The 14,695-nt window shown below is 52.2% G+C and overlaps 1 protein-coding gene across 1 annotated transcript in view; it reads left to right on the top strand.

The window, feature by feature from the left end:
• LAMC3 (laminin subunit gamma 3) overlaps nucleotides 1–14,695 on the top strand; it is a 72,608-nt gene that overhangs the window by 41,802 nt on the left and 16,111 nt on the right. Inside the window, exons 9-18 of the mRNA XM_038745929.1 lie at nucleotides 1,622–1,738; nucleotides 3,416–3,608; nucleotides 4,363–4,478; nucleotides 5,269–5,487; nucleotides 7,281–7,469; nucleotides 8,225–8,470; nucleotides 9,034–9,187; nucleotides 9,901–10,043; nucleotides 10,894–11,072; nucleotides 13,515–13,653. Coding sequence (XP_038601857.1) covers nucleotides 1,622–1,738; nucleotides 3,416–3,608; nucleotides 4,363–4,478; nucleotides 5,269–5,487; nucleotides 7,281–7,469; nucleotides 8,225–8,470; nucleotides 9,034–9,187; nucleotides 9,901–10,043; nucleotides 10,894–11,072; nucleotides 13,515–13,653 — 1,695 coding nt within the window. The remainder of the gene's footprint in view (nucleotides 1–1,621; nucleotides 1,739–3,415; nucleotides 3,609–4,362; nucleotides 4,479–5,268; nucleotides 5,488–7,280; nucleotides 7,470–8,224; nucleotides 8,471–9,033; nucleotides 9,188–9,900; nucleotides 10,044–10,893; nucleotides 11,073–13,514; nucleotides 13,654–14,695) is intronic.

Genomic DNA, 14,695 nt, shown 5'->3' with positions numbered 1-14,695 from the left:
CAGCGTGGCTCAGTGGAAAGAGCACGGGCTTTGGAGTCAGGGGTCATGAGTTCAAACCCCGGCTCTACCAATTGTCAGCTGTGTGACTTTGGGCAAGTCACTTCACTTCTCTGGGCCTCAGTTACCTCATCTGTAAAATGGGATTAAGAAAGTGAGCCCCATGTGGGACAACCTCATCACCTTGTATCCCCCCAGCGCTTAGAACAGTGCTTTGCATATAGTAAGCGCTTAACAAATGCCATTATTATTATTATTATTATTATTATTATTATTATTATTATTATTATTATTATTATCATCAAGGATTGTTTTTATTTTCTTTCCTATAGCCCTGCCAAGTTGACTGCCTTATTTTAAGCCCGCTGATTTTCCCTGACGATGCATTTTGTTTGTTTTTTATGGTATTTCTTAAGCGCTGACTACGTGCCAGGCACTGTACTAAGCACCGGGATGGATACAAGCTAATCAGGTTAGACCCAGTCCATGTCCCACTTGGGGCTCACAGTCTTAATCCCCGTTTTGCGGATGTTGTAACTGAGGCACAGGGAAGTGATATGACTTACCCAAGGTCACACAGCAGACAAGTGGCTGAGCCAGCGTTAGAACCCTGGTCCTCCCGGTGATTCAGCCTGTTGGCTCCATCAGGCTGTAGGTTTCCTCCGTGTTAAGAGAAGCAGCGTGGCTCAGTGGAAAGAGCCGGGGCTTGGAAGCCAGAGGTCATGGGTTCTAATCCTGGCTCCGCCACTTGTCAGCTGTGTGACTTTGGGCAAGTCAGCTTCTCTGGGCCTTAGTTACCTCATCTGTAAAATGGCTCACAGTTTTAATCCCCATTTTAGAGATGAGGTAACTGAGGCCCAGAGAAGTGAAGTGACTTGCCCAAAGTCACATAGTTGACAATTGGCAGAGCCGGGGTTTGAACTCATGACCCCTGACTCCAAAGCTTGTGCTCTTTCCACTGAGCCACACTGCTTCTCTATCTTTGCACCATTTCCTTAATGCACATGCTCTGAGGTGGGTCGGTTTTATAAACCATTGGCCGTAGGTACCACCTTGTAATTGGAGGGATAATCCTTCAGGTCAGGAATTTTGAATTCATTCATTCAATCAATCGTATTTATTGAGCGCTTACCGTGTGCAGAGCACTGTACTAAGCGCTTGGGAGGTACAAGTTGGCAACATATAGAGACGGTCCCTACCCAACAGAGGACTCACAGTCTAGAAGCAGCGTGGCTCGGTGGAAAGAGCCTGGGCTTTGGAGTCAGAGGTCATGGGTTCAAATCCCAGCTCGGCCAGTTCTCAGCTGTGTGACTTTGGGCAAGTCATTTAACTTCTCTGTGTCTCAGTTCCCTCGTCTGTAAGATGGGGATTGAAACTGTGAGCCCCACGTGGGACAGCCTGATCACCTTGTATCCCCCCCAGTGCTTAGAACAGTGCTTTGCACATAGGAAGCGCTTAACAAATGCCATCATTATTATGTTTTATGCCCCGGCCGTGACAAAAGGCTGTTATGCAGAACCTCTCTGCGTGTACGCAGGCCCTGCAGCTGCCTCCCAGGGAGGGGTAGCCATCCCTCCCCAGGCAGTGAGCAGTGACCTGTCCTCTCTGGGGTTTGGGGGCCCAGGGCCTGAGGGCTGGACCGCAGAAGACCCAAGAGGCAGAGAGCTCCTTGTGCGGGGCGATCGCAGCGGGATCTTCCTGAAGCCTGACCCACAGGTGCCGTGGGATTTTGTTGCACCCGGTAAGCCGTAAGCAGCCCCCACGGTGGGGGGAAATGCAGTCCTCTACTCGGTTTCCACTGGGCCCTTGAGCAGGAGCCTAACTGCAGGGCTGCAACACTGATTTTCCAAGTTTGGGGACAACCCCACTCCACTGGGGACCTGGGATTTCATTCATTGTCGCATTTATTGAGCGCTTACTGTGTGCAGAGCACTGGACTAAGCGCTTGGGAAGTCCAAGTTGGCAACATCTAGAGACGGTCCCGACCCAACAGTGGGCTCACAGGGGGAGGCGGAGACAGAGAACAAAACATATTAACAAAATAAAATAAATAGAATAAACATGTACAAATAAATAGAGTAATAAATACATACAAACATCTATACATATATACAGGTGCTGTGGGGAGGGGAAGGAGGTAAAGCGGGGGGATGAGGGGGAGAGGAAGGAGGGGGCTTAGTCCGGGAAGGCCTCCTTGTACTTCCCAAGTGCTTAGTCCAGTGCTCTGCACACAGAAAGCGCTCAGTAAATGCGATGGAATGAATGAATGAATGAACAATGGGCTCACAGTCTAGAAGCGGGAGACAGACGACAAAACAAAACATGGAGACAGGTGTTCTGAGCCCCATTTTTTATGGTATTTCTTAAGCACTCACTAGGTGCCAGGCACCGTACTAAGCGCTGGAGTAGATTCAAGTTAATTAGGTTAGACGCAGTCCGTGTTTCCCACAGGACTCAAGGTCTTCATCCCCATTTTACAGATGAGGTAACTGAGGCACGAGAAGTGAAGTGACTTGCCCAAGGTCACAAGTGGTGGGCCTGGGATTAGAACGCAGGTGGTCTGGCTCTCAGACCTGTGCTTTCCACTAGGCCACACTGCTTCCCAGTCCCGCACTTCTAATAAATCCTTGATATGGGACAAATCTGAATCCCCACTAAACTGTAAGTTTCTTGAGGGCAGGAATCATATCTTTCATTCATTCATTCAATCGTATTTATTGAGCGCTTACTGTGTGCAGAGCACTGCACTAAGCACTTGGGAGGTACAAGTTGGCAACAATATATCTTCCAACTCTATACTAATAATAATAATGATATTTGTTAAGTGCTTACTACGTGCCAAGCACAGTACTTAGCACTGGGGAAGATACAATATAGTCGGGTTGGACACAGTCCCTGTCCCATATAGGGCTCACAGACTTACTCCCCATTTTGCAGATGAGGTAACTGAGGCACAGAGAAGTGAAGTGACTCCCCCAAAGTCTCACAATAGGCACAATTCACACAATTCCGGCGGAGACGGGATTAGAACCCAGGTCCTTCTGACTCATTCATTCATTCAATCGTATTTATTGAGCGCTTACTGTGTGCAGAGCAAAGTACTAAGCAACTCCCAGGCCTTTGCTTTTTCCACTAGGCCATGCTGCTTCTCCTATTGTATCGCATTTTCCCAAGCTCTTTGTACAGTGCTCCGCATACAATAAGCATTCCATAAATACCACTGAATCTGGGCCTCAGTTTCCCCACTGGAAGACAAGATGCGTCATCCCTGCCCCCTGCCAACTTCCGCAGGCTGGGGTGAAGGTGGAAGAGACCCTGCCCGCGTCAGCTGCTTTGGGGGTAAGACTAGAGACGACACAACTGAGAAAGCAGCGAAATGTCTTTTTTGTTCTAATTTCCCTTTTTCTTTCCTCCGCAGAGAAGTTCCTGGGTAATCAGCATCTCAGTTACGGGCAGCCTCTCTCGCTGACCTTCCAGGTGCCGTCTGGGACGGCCCTGCCGCCCGTCCGTCTGTGGTTGGAAGGGGCAGGACTGGTGCTGTCTGTGAGCCACTCCGGCCCCATGGGCAGCCAGGACCCTGTCCATTCCGAGGAACGTCGGATGGTATTCAGGTAGTGGGAAATCGGAGCCTGGGCTGAGGGTTGAGCTCTGGGAATCTGGCCCGTCTCCACCGGGCTCACGGGGGGGACAGTGTCATGTTCATCTGAGACCCCTGAGCCAGCCGAGGAGACACAGTGGGCAGCGACCTGGGTAAAGCTTCATCTCTGGATCTTCTCCTGGGGACCTCGCTTCTGGTTATGACTGCGTAGGCTGTGAACTGTGACCCCTCATTGGTCTTGCCAGGACAGTCTATCCCAGCTCCCTCTTGCTCCTCTCCATTGGAGCAAGCAGTACCTTCCTCATTCATTCATTCAATCGTATTTATTGAGCGCTTACTGTGTGCAGAGCACTGGACTAAGCGCTTGGGAAGTACAAGTTGGCTACATATAGAGACGGTCCCTACCCAACAGCGGGCTCACACTCTAGAAGGGGGAGACAGAGAACAAGATGAAACATATTAACAAAATAAAATAAATAGAAGGCCTCCTGGAGGAGGTGAGCTTTCAGTAGGGCTTTGAAGGGAGGAATTCTTCCCCTCGCCGGGGTGGAGCCGGGGCCTTGCAGCTTGGTTGAACCTGCCATTTCCTACGGGTAAATGGATCTTTTAGACCGTGAGCCCACTGTTGGGTAGGGACTGTCTCTATATGTTGCCAACTTGTACTTCCCAAGCACTTAGTACAGTGCTCTGCACACAGTAAGCGCTCAATAAATATGATTGATTGATTGATTGATCTTCCCCACACACTCTTTTCTTCCGTCTGACAGACTCTGGGAGGCTGAAGAAACAGAGCCCTCGCTCTCGCCATTTCACTTCCAGCGTCTCCTCTCCAACCTGACAGCACTCAGGATCCGGGTCGGTGGGGGAAGTACACACCTAACAGGTCAACACCAAGTGGGGAGGCCGCTGAGGAAGCGGGAGGGAGTTTGGGCAGAGAGTCCCAGGGGAAGGGAGTCCCAGGAGAAGGGAATCTTGGGAGGAGGTACCTGCCTGGAGTGGGATTGGATTGGATGGACTCTCAGGTTCTCCGTCTGGCAGGAAAAAGGGAAAGAAAAGGGCAGGATGACTATCGCTAGGCTAGAAGGTCACCCCCAGCCTTCAGGCAGGATCATTGCCAACCCCCAGAGAGTGGAGAAATCTATTTTTTAGAGCCCTTCAGAGGAAGCATCACACCACACTCAATTATCCACGCCAGTGGCTAATAGCGCTCCTTATCAAGAAGCCATGGCTGTTAGCACAAACTGAGCCCAGATGGATGCTGCCTGGAAGCTAGAGACCAGGAGTGGGTTGGACCTCGGCCCGGGGTCGGGCATATGGGTTTACAGCTGAAATCAGAGAGCCAGTGGGCCATTCCAGGTCCCGGGAGGGGGTGGGTTGGGACGAAGGAAAGGGAGGTGAGTCATCAGAGGGTAGCGGGACTGGGAACTCCTGGAAGAAGCCAGACACGCATCTAGGGGCTGCTGGGTGGGTCCTTCTACATTCCAGTCACTTTCCCCACAAATGCCAGAGAAGTCTGACTCTGTCTGCACAGAGGGGGCCCTGGCTGGAGGGAGAGAGAGGGTCTTGAGGGTGTGGTGTGACTGTGGGTGTGCTCCCCCGGGCATGTGTGTGCATGCATATGTGTATGTGTGTGTGCGCGGGTGACTTGAACTGCTTGTCCCTTCTGGCTGCAGGGCGAGTCTCCCTGCGTGAAGTCCAGCTCGGCTCGGCCCGCCCCGGCTCCTCCACGCCGGCCCTGTGGGTGGAGAGCTGTGTGTGCCCCCAGGGCTACGCAGGGCAGTTCTGTGAATCCTGCTCCCCTGGTTATAAGAGGGAGATCCCCTCCGGGGGCCCCTCCACCAGCTGCATCCCCTGCACCTGCAACCAGCACGGCAGCTGTGACCCCGAATCAGGTCAGCCCTCCTCCCATGTCCTGGCCCGCACAGGCGGTCCCAGCGTCACCCTCATCCCTCACCCTCCAGGAATCCGGGCCGGGGAAAGGGGCACCGGGGCTTTTAGGGCTGAGACGGTCTCCTCCGCAGTCCTCTGTCCCGCTCTGAGGTTCTCTGGCTCCAACCAGGGTCAGGCCTGGCTACGGTCCCTCGGGATCTCTCTAGAGAGGGTCTGTTCCTGCTGAGATCCTGGAAGCAGCCCAGCCCGGCATGCGATGCCAGGTCTGACATCTGGATCGGGTGAGCGGCTAGCAGCTCCCCTTCTCTATATAACACATTCTCTGGCCCACGTGGTCGCTCAGGATTCTGCCAGGCCTTCCTGATTATGTCGTTCCAGCCCGGGGTGGAGGTCCATTCATTCAGTCATTCATTCAATCGTATTTATTGAGTGCTTACTGTGTGCAGAGCACTGTACTAGGTGTTTGGGAAGTACAATTGAGCAACAAATAGAGAACATCCCTTCCCAATAACCGGCTCATAGTCTCGAAGCAGGCTTGGGAGTCTGGATTTCCTTAGCCTCATTTTTTTAAAATGGTATTTGTTAAGCCCTTACTAGGTGCTAGGCACTGTACTAAGCACCAGGGTAGATACAAAATAGTTGGGTTGGACACAGGCCTCATAGTCTTAATTCCCATTTTACAGTTGAGGTAATTGAAGCTTAGAGAAGTGAAGTGACTAGCCCAAGGTCACACAGTAGACAAGGGGTGGAGCCGGAATTAGAACCTAGGTCTTTCTGTCTCCTAGGCAGCACGAGGCCGTGCCGCTTTTTTCCTTCATGGTCACCTGTTTCTGCTTCCTTCCTCCCAATCTCCCCCAACCCTTGTCTTCTGCTGCCATTACCCTGGCAGTTTTCTTGGTCTCTGATCCCTCCCACAATGCCTCCCAGAGAAACCCAAATATTCCCAAATATGCTCCTTCGTTGGTGTCTGACAAGCCTAACTCTTCACCCTCCCACCCTGAGTTGCTGTTTGAGCTCATAGGAGGGAGTCTCTACTTAACCCCATCTTGGCCAGACTAATTCATGAGTCGCCCTCTGCAGTTTCCCTCCTTGGGATGAGGATTATTTTAATCCTTGCAACTGTGCACTTTCCCTAGATCATGGCTGGAGGCTGTGCATTCTTTTCCTTTGGAGTCTTGGGGATAAACAGGCAGGGAGCCCCATTTGGTGAAATATGACTTTTGGGGAAGGACCAACTCTTGGTTTTAAAGCCTGGATGGTGATGATTTCATTCATTCATTCAATCATATTTATTGAGTGCTTACTGTGTGCAGAGCACTGTACTAAGCGCTTGGGAAGTACAAGTTGGCAACATATAGAGACGGTCCCTACCTAACAGTGGGCTCACAGTCTAGAAGATTTGTCTCCACATAAACCAATCTAGCACCACCCTTTGCTCTGTGGGAGTGCTTCTGGGATTTTCTTCCTTGGAAAAACCTTCTCTTGGCTTCCTTTGGCTTCCCTTGCATCAAAAGAAAGTGCCATTGTTTTGGCAGGAATTCCCTAGGTTTTGTTTGGAGTGAGGATGGAGAGAGCAGGCGGCTAGGTGTGAGGAAAATGAACTAATGCACTAATTGCCTCTCATTCAATGGGTCATTATTCAGACCCCCAGTTGACCCTCTCTGGGCCTCAGTCTCCACATCTGTAAAATGGGAAGGGCCCAGGCAGGAGGCCCAGAGTCGGGAGAAAGGGGAGATCCTATCTTTGAAATGCCTGGAAGATGCAGAGGGATAAGGGATGTTTTCTGCCCTCCTAGGAATCTGCCAGTGTCAGCATCACACCGAAGGGCCCTCCTGTGAGCGCTGCATTGCAGGATTCTACGGCAACCCATTCAGGGGCCATCCCGATGACTGCAAACCGTGCCCCTGCCCCAGCCCATCGATGTGCGTGGCCCTCCCAGAGAGCGGGGAGGTGGTGTGCACACACTGCCCTCAGAACCAGAGAGGTGAGAGCCTACAGTCTTACCCCTGCCACTTGACAGGGGATGGAGGCTGAGGTAGTTAGTGGAGACTTCCTCCTCTCCTCTGGAGATGGGGGGGACTAAAAGGACCCCCTGATGAGTCCTCCTACACCCCCCGACCCCCACAACAGAGCAGAGTTAGGGTAGGGTCGGATCTGGCCACATCGGAGTTCTGGCTGGGCTCTGGGAGGGAATTCTCAGCACCGGAATGGCAGGGAAACGCTCTGGAGAATGTGGCTAAGGAGGGTCAGGAGGGGTTTGGGCGGGAGAGAGGGGACAGTTGCAGTTCCAAGTTCCAAGTAAGAAGCAGGAAATGCTGGGCGTTCTTGGGGTCCTCCTCTGGTGGGAGGGGAAGTCCGCATTTTAGTGGGCCTATTCTCAGGCCCGGAGACCTCTAGCCATCTGTCTGCCAAGAGTCAGATGCTCTCCATCCTTGGCCTAACACCTGCCCTGACTTCTAGACTCATTCACCCCAGCCTGCCTATCTCTGCCTTCTGGGGACCTTTCTTCCTCCGTTAGGTCCTGTCTCCAACTCCCCAGAAGCCAGCCAAGGCCCTGCTCACTGACCGTCATGTCTGGCAGGGATGGAAGGCGAGGAGGTGTCCATGATTGTGGGTGGGGCCTGGTCTGGGAGCTCAGAGCCTGTTTCCCCTGCTGTTTGCTGGTCCTAGGAAGTGGTCCCCCCACCCTGTGCGGGACAGAGCCAAGACTCCTTCCTGGGTCCCCTCTCCTCTCTCCAGGGCGGCGGTGCGAGCTATGTGACGATGGCTTCTTCGGGGACCCCCTGGGGAGGTCCGGGCCCCCCACCCCCTGCCGCCCATGTCAGTGCAATGGGAACGTGGACCCTAATGCCGTGGGCAACTGTGAGCCTCTGTCCGGCCGCTGCCTTCGGTGCCTGCACAACACATCGGGACCCCACTGTGAGCAGTGCCGGGAGGGCTTCTACGGGAACGCGCTGGCCCCAGCCCCTGGGGGAAACTGTACCGGTGAGCACAGACCGTATCATGGCGAGGGGGTGGGAGGGAGTGGCCTCTGATCCCACTGCCCGTCTCCAGCCCCCGGCAGACCCTGTCCTTGCCCCCCCATCCTTGCCCCCTGCTCTGAGCTCCAGGTAACGTTTCAGCAGGCGGTGGGAGTGTGTGTGACAGTCCTGCGGAGATGAGGTCTCAGGAAGCAAAGGGAAACCAGCAGGCAGGTCACCCATTCTGCCTGGGGGGCCGGCAGAACTCTCAGAAGCCTTTGCTAAAGCCCATCCACTCCCACGGGTCCTCTGCACAGCCCGACTCTCCCTGCAGCTCCTTGGACACAGCCACAGTGGCCTTAACCCCTAGATGCTCCCATTCATCTCTCCTGACAGGGTCTCTGAAGGGAGTTTGGGAGTGGCCTTTCCCCCCAGGGAGTTTGGGGGTTTCTCCGCTGCAGGGAGAGCCCAGGGACTCTGTGGGAAGCCAAGGTCTGGGGCACCTCCAGGGCATCCCCTTCTTCCCTGCAACCTCCCCACTTGCCTCCTCTGTGCCCAAGTCCAGTTGGCTTCTTCCTCTCCCTCCAGCTTGCAGCTGCAACCAGGTGGGGTCAGCCAGGGACCAGGGGGAGTGCGATCGGGTGAGTGGCCAGTGTTCCTGCCTCCCCCACGTGACGGGACGAGACTGCAGTAGCTGCAGCCCCGGGTTTTATGACCTGAAGGCCGAGAAGGGCTGCAAGAGGTAGGGCTGGACTCTCTCCGGAATTGCTAGACCATCATGGGGCCTGGACATCAGAGGTAGACAACCAGTCCACCACAGCATGGGGCAGGGATGTATAGCCCAACACCAAACCATGCCAGCCACCCAGGGGGGCCAGGGATTTTTCACGTGGTGCACGGGTGCCTTGACCAGATGAGACATTGGCCAGAAGGGCTAGAAACTCACTCCAGAGCTCTCTCCTATATGAGGGTTACTCTGTTCACTGCAGCCAGCCAGCTCTCCACCAGCAGGCATCTTGAGGGGGGCACAGCAGGAGAGGCAGAGGGGAGTGGCTGGGTTTCATTCTCATTTATGGGTCTCAGAAGGAGCCCAGCTCAGGGTCTTGACTTTACCTGGGTTCTCATCCATTCATTCAGTTATATTTATTGAGCAGTTATTGTGTGCAGAGCACTCTACTAAGCGCTTGGGAGAGCACAATATAACAATAAACAGACACACCCCCTGCCCACAACCAACTTGCAGTCTAGAGGGGGAGATAGGCATGAATATAAATAAAGAAATTACAGATATATACATAAATGCTGTGGGGCTGGAAACGGGGGGTGTATAAAGGGAGCAAGTCAGGGTGACGCAGAAGGGAGTGGGAGAAGAGGAAAAGGGGGCTTAGTTAGGGAAGGCCTCTTGGAGGAGAGGGTTCTCCCGACTGCACCATCCTGTTTCTCTCTCTCCCTCAGCTGTGAGTGCCATCCTGTGGGCTCCCAGAAGAAGCAGTGTCACCCGGTCACCGGGCAGTGCCCCTGTCTCCCTGGAATTACCGGGGCGGCTTGCAGCCAATGCCAGCCTGGCTTCTTCGGCTTCTCCGCCAAGGGCTGCCGAGGTAGGGAACTCAGCAAGGGTCACGGGACAAGCCCAAGCCCAAGCTGGGTTGTTTGACCGGAGTGGGAAGGAAGAAGGAAGGGCTGACACGGGTGGTGGTTTTGATCTGGTATCGGAGAGCTATGGTGCTTTCGGAGAGGTGGGGGGATGCCTCTGGACTAGGGCTGAAGACAGGGCCCACCATGCTCCTCCAGCCCCCCAGGCATTTCTTCCTCAGAGCATCAGCCTGCCCACCCCACTGGTGGTTTGGGGGTGCTGCTGTCATGGGCCAAATCCCTCAAGGGAAGGGAGGAGGTGGTCAGAGCAGGGGGCCGCAGGAGCCAGGCTCCTGGATTCAAATCCTGACTCTTCTGCTGACTAACAGCTCACTGGGCCCAGTGAGCACCTTCTCCCGGCGACTGGCGATGCCCCTTGAAATCCACAGACCAAAGGGGCTGGATGGGCGGGGGGAGGATGCAGGAGGAGGATTGCAGGTTAAATGTTAGGAAGAACCTCCTGGTCCAGGGAGTTTAAAGCTGAGCAGGTATACAAGGGGAGAATGAGGGAAGGGAATGTCCTTCCCTAGAGACCTTTAAGACCAGAATCTGCCTAGGATGAGTTAGTGAAGGGGGGTCGTCCATCCGGGGAGGGGACTGGATGGACGACTCCCAGGGGTGCAGTTTAGGATCCCACAGGGGATTCCAGTTCCAGATCAAGTGGGAACCTCCCACGGCCCTGCCTTGGGTGTGACCCATCGGTAAAAGCAGGAACACATCGGTGCCGTAGGAAACTCAGTCTCCGGCCCAGAGCCACGGAGTCGGGGAGAAGCCGATTGCCTCGTTAACCTCCCTGGCTTCCGCCCTCATCCCCAGCCTGTAACTGCTCCCCGCTGGGCTCCATCACCTCCCAGTGCCACGAGAACGGCACCTGCGCATGCAAGCCGGGATTCGTGGGCTACAAGTGTGAGCGCTGCCAGGTGAACTTCTTTCCCAGCACCGACGGGACCCAGTGCCTGGAGTGTCCCCTCTGCTTCTCCTTGGTAAAGGATGAGGTAAGTGTCCTTCTCCCCCGCTGACCCTCCGGGGGCCCACCAAACCCCGGCCTCAGAGTCAGCCTGAATCCTCGGCCTTCAACCTAAAAGCAAACTAGCAGCAAGACTAATGAAAATTAGTTAATGGCCCCATGAGAAATGGAGTGGGCTGCGCCTTTCCCTTTCTCGTTCCTTATGGTTTTGTTTTTCTGTGAGTCTGCATCAGGGCGAGGAACCTGTATATATGTATATATGTTTGTACGTATTTATTACTCTATTTATTTTATTTGTACATATTTATTCTATTTATTTCATTTTGTTAATATGTTTTGTTTTGTTCTCTGTCTCCCCCTTCCAGCCTGTGAGTTGGCAGGGACCATCACTATATGTTGCCAACTTGTACTTTCCAAGCGCTTAGTACAGTGCTCTGCACACAGTAAGCGCTCAATAAATATGATTAAATGAATGAACGAATGAACCCGGTTTAGCTTCCTTAGCATGGTGCTAACAGAAGAAGCAGCCTGGCCTAGTGGTTAAAGCACAGGTTTGGGAGTCCGAGGACTTGGGTCTAATTCTGACTCTACCACTTGTCTGCTGTGTGACCTTGGGCAAGTCACTTTTCTTCCTTGTGCCTCAGTTACCTTATCTGCAAAATGGAGATTAAGACTGGGAGTGCCATGGGGGACAAGGACTATGTCCAACCTGATTAGCTTGTACATACCTCAGCGCTTAGTATAGTTCGTTCATTCATTCATTCAATCATATTTATTGAGCGCTTACTGTGTGCAGAGCACTGGACTAAGCGCTTGGGAAGTACAAGTTGGTAACATATAGAGACGGTCCCTACCCAACAACGGGCTTACAGTCTAGAAGGGGGAGACAGACAGCACTTAACAAATACCATTAAAAAAAAGCAACAGCTCAGGAAGCAGTGTGGGCTAGTGGATAGAGCATGGGACTGGGAATCAGAAGGATCCGTGTTCTAACCCCGGCTCTGCCATTTGTCTGCTGTGTGACTTTGGGCAAGTCCCTTCGCTTCCTTGTGCCTCAGTTACCTCATTTGTAAAATGGGGATTAAGACTGTGAGCCCCACATGGGCGTGGACTCTGTCCAACCTGATTAGGTTGTATCTACCCCATTGCTTAGTACAGTTCATTCAATTCATTCAATCGTATTTATTGAGCGCTGACTGTGTGCAGAGCACTGTACTAAGCGCTTGGGAAGTACAAGTTGGCAACATATAGAGATGGTCCCTACCCAACAGCGGGCTCACAGTCTAGAAGAGCGGGCTACGGTGCCTGGCACAGAGTAAGCGCTTAACAAATACCGTAAAAAATGAAGTCAGTGGGAGGGGTAGGAGAAGGAGGAGGAAAGAGGAGAGTAAAGGTTAGTGTGGCCCAGGTAGACATGCCCAAGTGATTTTGAAAACTATCTTCACTGACCTTCTGAAAGCACAGAGAAGCAGCGTGGCTCAGTGGAAAGAGCCCGGGTTTGGGAGTCAGAGCTCGTGGGTTCGAATCCCGACTCCACCACTTGTCTGCTGTGGGACATTGGGCAAGTCACTTGACTTCTCTGTGCCTCAGTTACCTCATCTGTAAAATGGGGATTAAGACTGTGAGTCCCACGTGGGGTGACCTGGTAAACTTGTATCTATCCCAGCGCTTAGAACAGTGCTTGGCACGTAGTAAGTGCTTAACCAATACCAACATCTCCAGAAGGTCTTTCCCCTTCCTGTCTTAACGGCCGTGTCAGAGCTGCCCAAGAATTTAAATACTCAGAATCAGTGGCAGTAAGGAGGCACTTATCCTTAAACCCTATTCCTTCCCCTTAGCTATAATTTCCACTGATATTTCACACACTTATTGTAAACTCCTAATGCATATTCTCTAATCTAATACTAGACTGAGATCCCCACGTGGGTCAGGGACTAAGTCTGACCTGATTCATTTAATAATAATAATAATTTTGGTATTTGTTAAGCACTTACTATGTGCAAAGCACTGTTCTAAGCGCTGGGGAGGATACAAGGTGATTAGGTTGTCCCATGTGGGGCTCACAATCTTAATCCCCATTTTACAGATGAGGTAACTGAGGCCCAGAGAAGTTAAGTGACTTGCCCAAAGTCACACAGTTGACAAGTGGCAAGGCCGGGATTTGAACCCGTGACCTCTGACTCTTAAGCCCGGGCTCTTTCAACTGAGCCACACTGCTTCTATTTGTACATACACCCACGCTTAGAACAGCGCTTGACACATAGTAGACACTTAACAATTCCGTAGTCGTTACCATAATTATTATTTGTAAGCCTATTACGACTCACTAAATACCTCGATTGGCCAAAGTCTTTCCTCCCATTCCTGAATTTGGAGGTGTTCCGTGTTCCGGTTTGGATCTGTGCCCTTACCTTGCCCAAAGTCCACCCCGGTGCTCCGTCCCCCCACACTGTCCTCGTGTTCCCTGTAGGCTGACAAGCTGAAGGCCAAGCTGAAAAGGTTGGAGCGGAGCCTGCAGAAACCCGAGTGTGGGAACCCCTGGCAACACTACTTGGTTCAGGGTGATTCCCCCCGTGGGGATTCCTACCACAACCCCTATCTGCTGCAAGGTAAATTGTGGGGGATGCTGATGGGTGGGGAAAGGTTGGGAAGCATCATGCTGGGGACAGAACACAGCCCTGGGAATCAGCAGGTCATGGGGTCTAATCCTGGCTCCGCCATTTGTCTGCTGTGTGACCTTGGACAAGTCACTTGACTTCTCTAGTGCCTCAGTTACCTCACCTGTAAAATAATGATGGCGTTTATTAAGCCATAATAATAATAATAATGTATAATAATGATGTATAATATTTTGTTAGTATGTTTGGTTTTGTCTCCCCCTTTTAGACTGTGAGCCCACTGTTGGGTAGGGACCGTCTCTATATGTTGCCAACTTGCACTTCCCAAGCGCTTAGGACAGTGCTCTGCACACAGTAAGCGCTCAATAAATACGATTGATGATGATGATGATGATGGCATTTATTACTATGTGCAAAGCACTGTTCTAAGCGCTGGGGAGGTTACAAGGTGATCAGGTTGTCCCACGGGGGGCTCACAGTCTTCATCCCCATTTTACAGATGAGGGAACTGAGGCACAGACAATCAATCAATCAATCAATCGTATTTATTGAGCGCTTACTGTGTGCAGAGCACTGTACTAAGTGATTGGGAAGTACAAGCTGGCAACATATAGAGACAGTCCCTACCCAACAGTGGGCTCAGAGAAGTGAAGTGACTTGCCCAAAGTCACACAGCTGACAGTTGGCAGAGCAGAGATTGGAGCCCATGACCTCTGACTCCAAAGCCCATGCTCTTTCCATTGAGCCACGCTGCTTCTCTAGCCCCATATGGGACAGGGACTGTGTCCAACACAATTTGCTTGTATCCACCCCAGTGCTTAGTACAGTGCCTGGCATATAGTAAACATTTAACAAATGTCACAGTTATTATTATAATATCACTAATATGAGCAGGTAGGGGAAGCCCAGAGTCAGAAAGGACTTCCCGCCTCTCCTCTTGGTGCTTTTGAGATTCCCTTGACAAGACAACGCCTTTATTCATTCATTCATTCATTCAGTCAGTCGTGTTTATTGAACACTTACTGTGTGCAGA

This window comes from Tachyglossus aculeatus, chromosome 4 (assembly GCF_015852505.1).
Source record: "Tachyglossus aculeatus isolate mTacAcu1 chromosome 4, mTacAcu1.pri, whole genome shotgun sequence".
NCBI lineage: Eukaryota > Metazoa > Chordata > Mammalia > Monotremata > Tachyglossidae > Tachyglossus > Tachyglossus aculeatus.
This window is presented reverse-complemented; position numbering and strand designations above follow the sequence as displayed.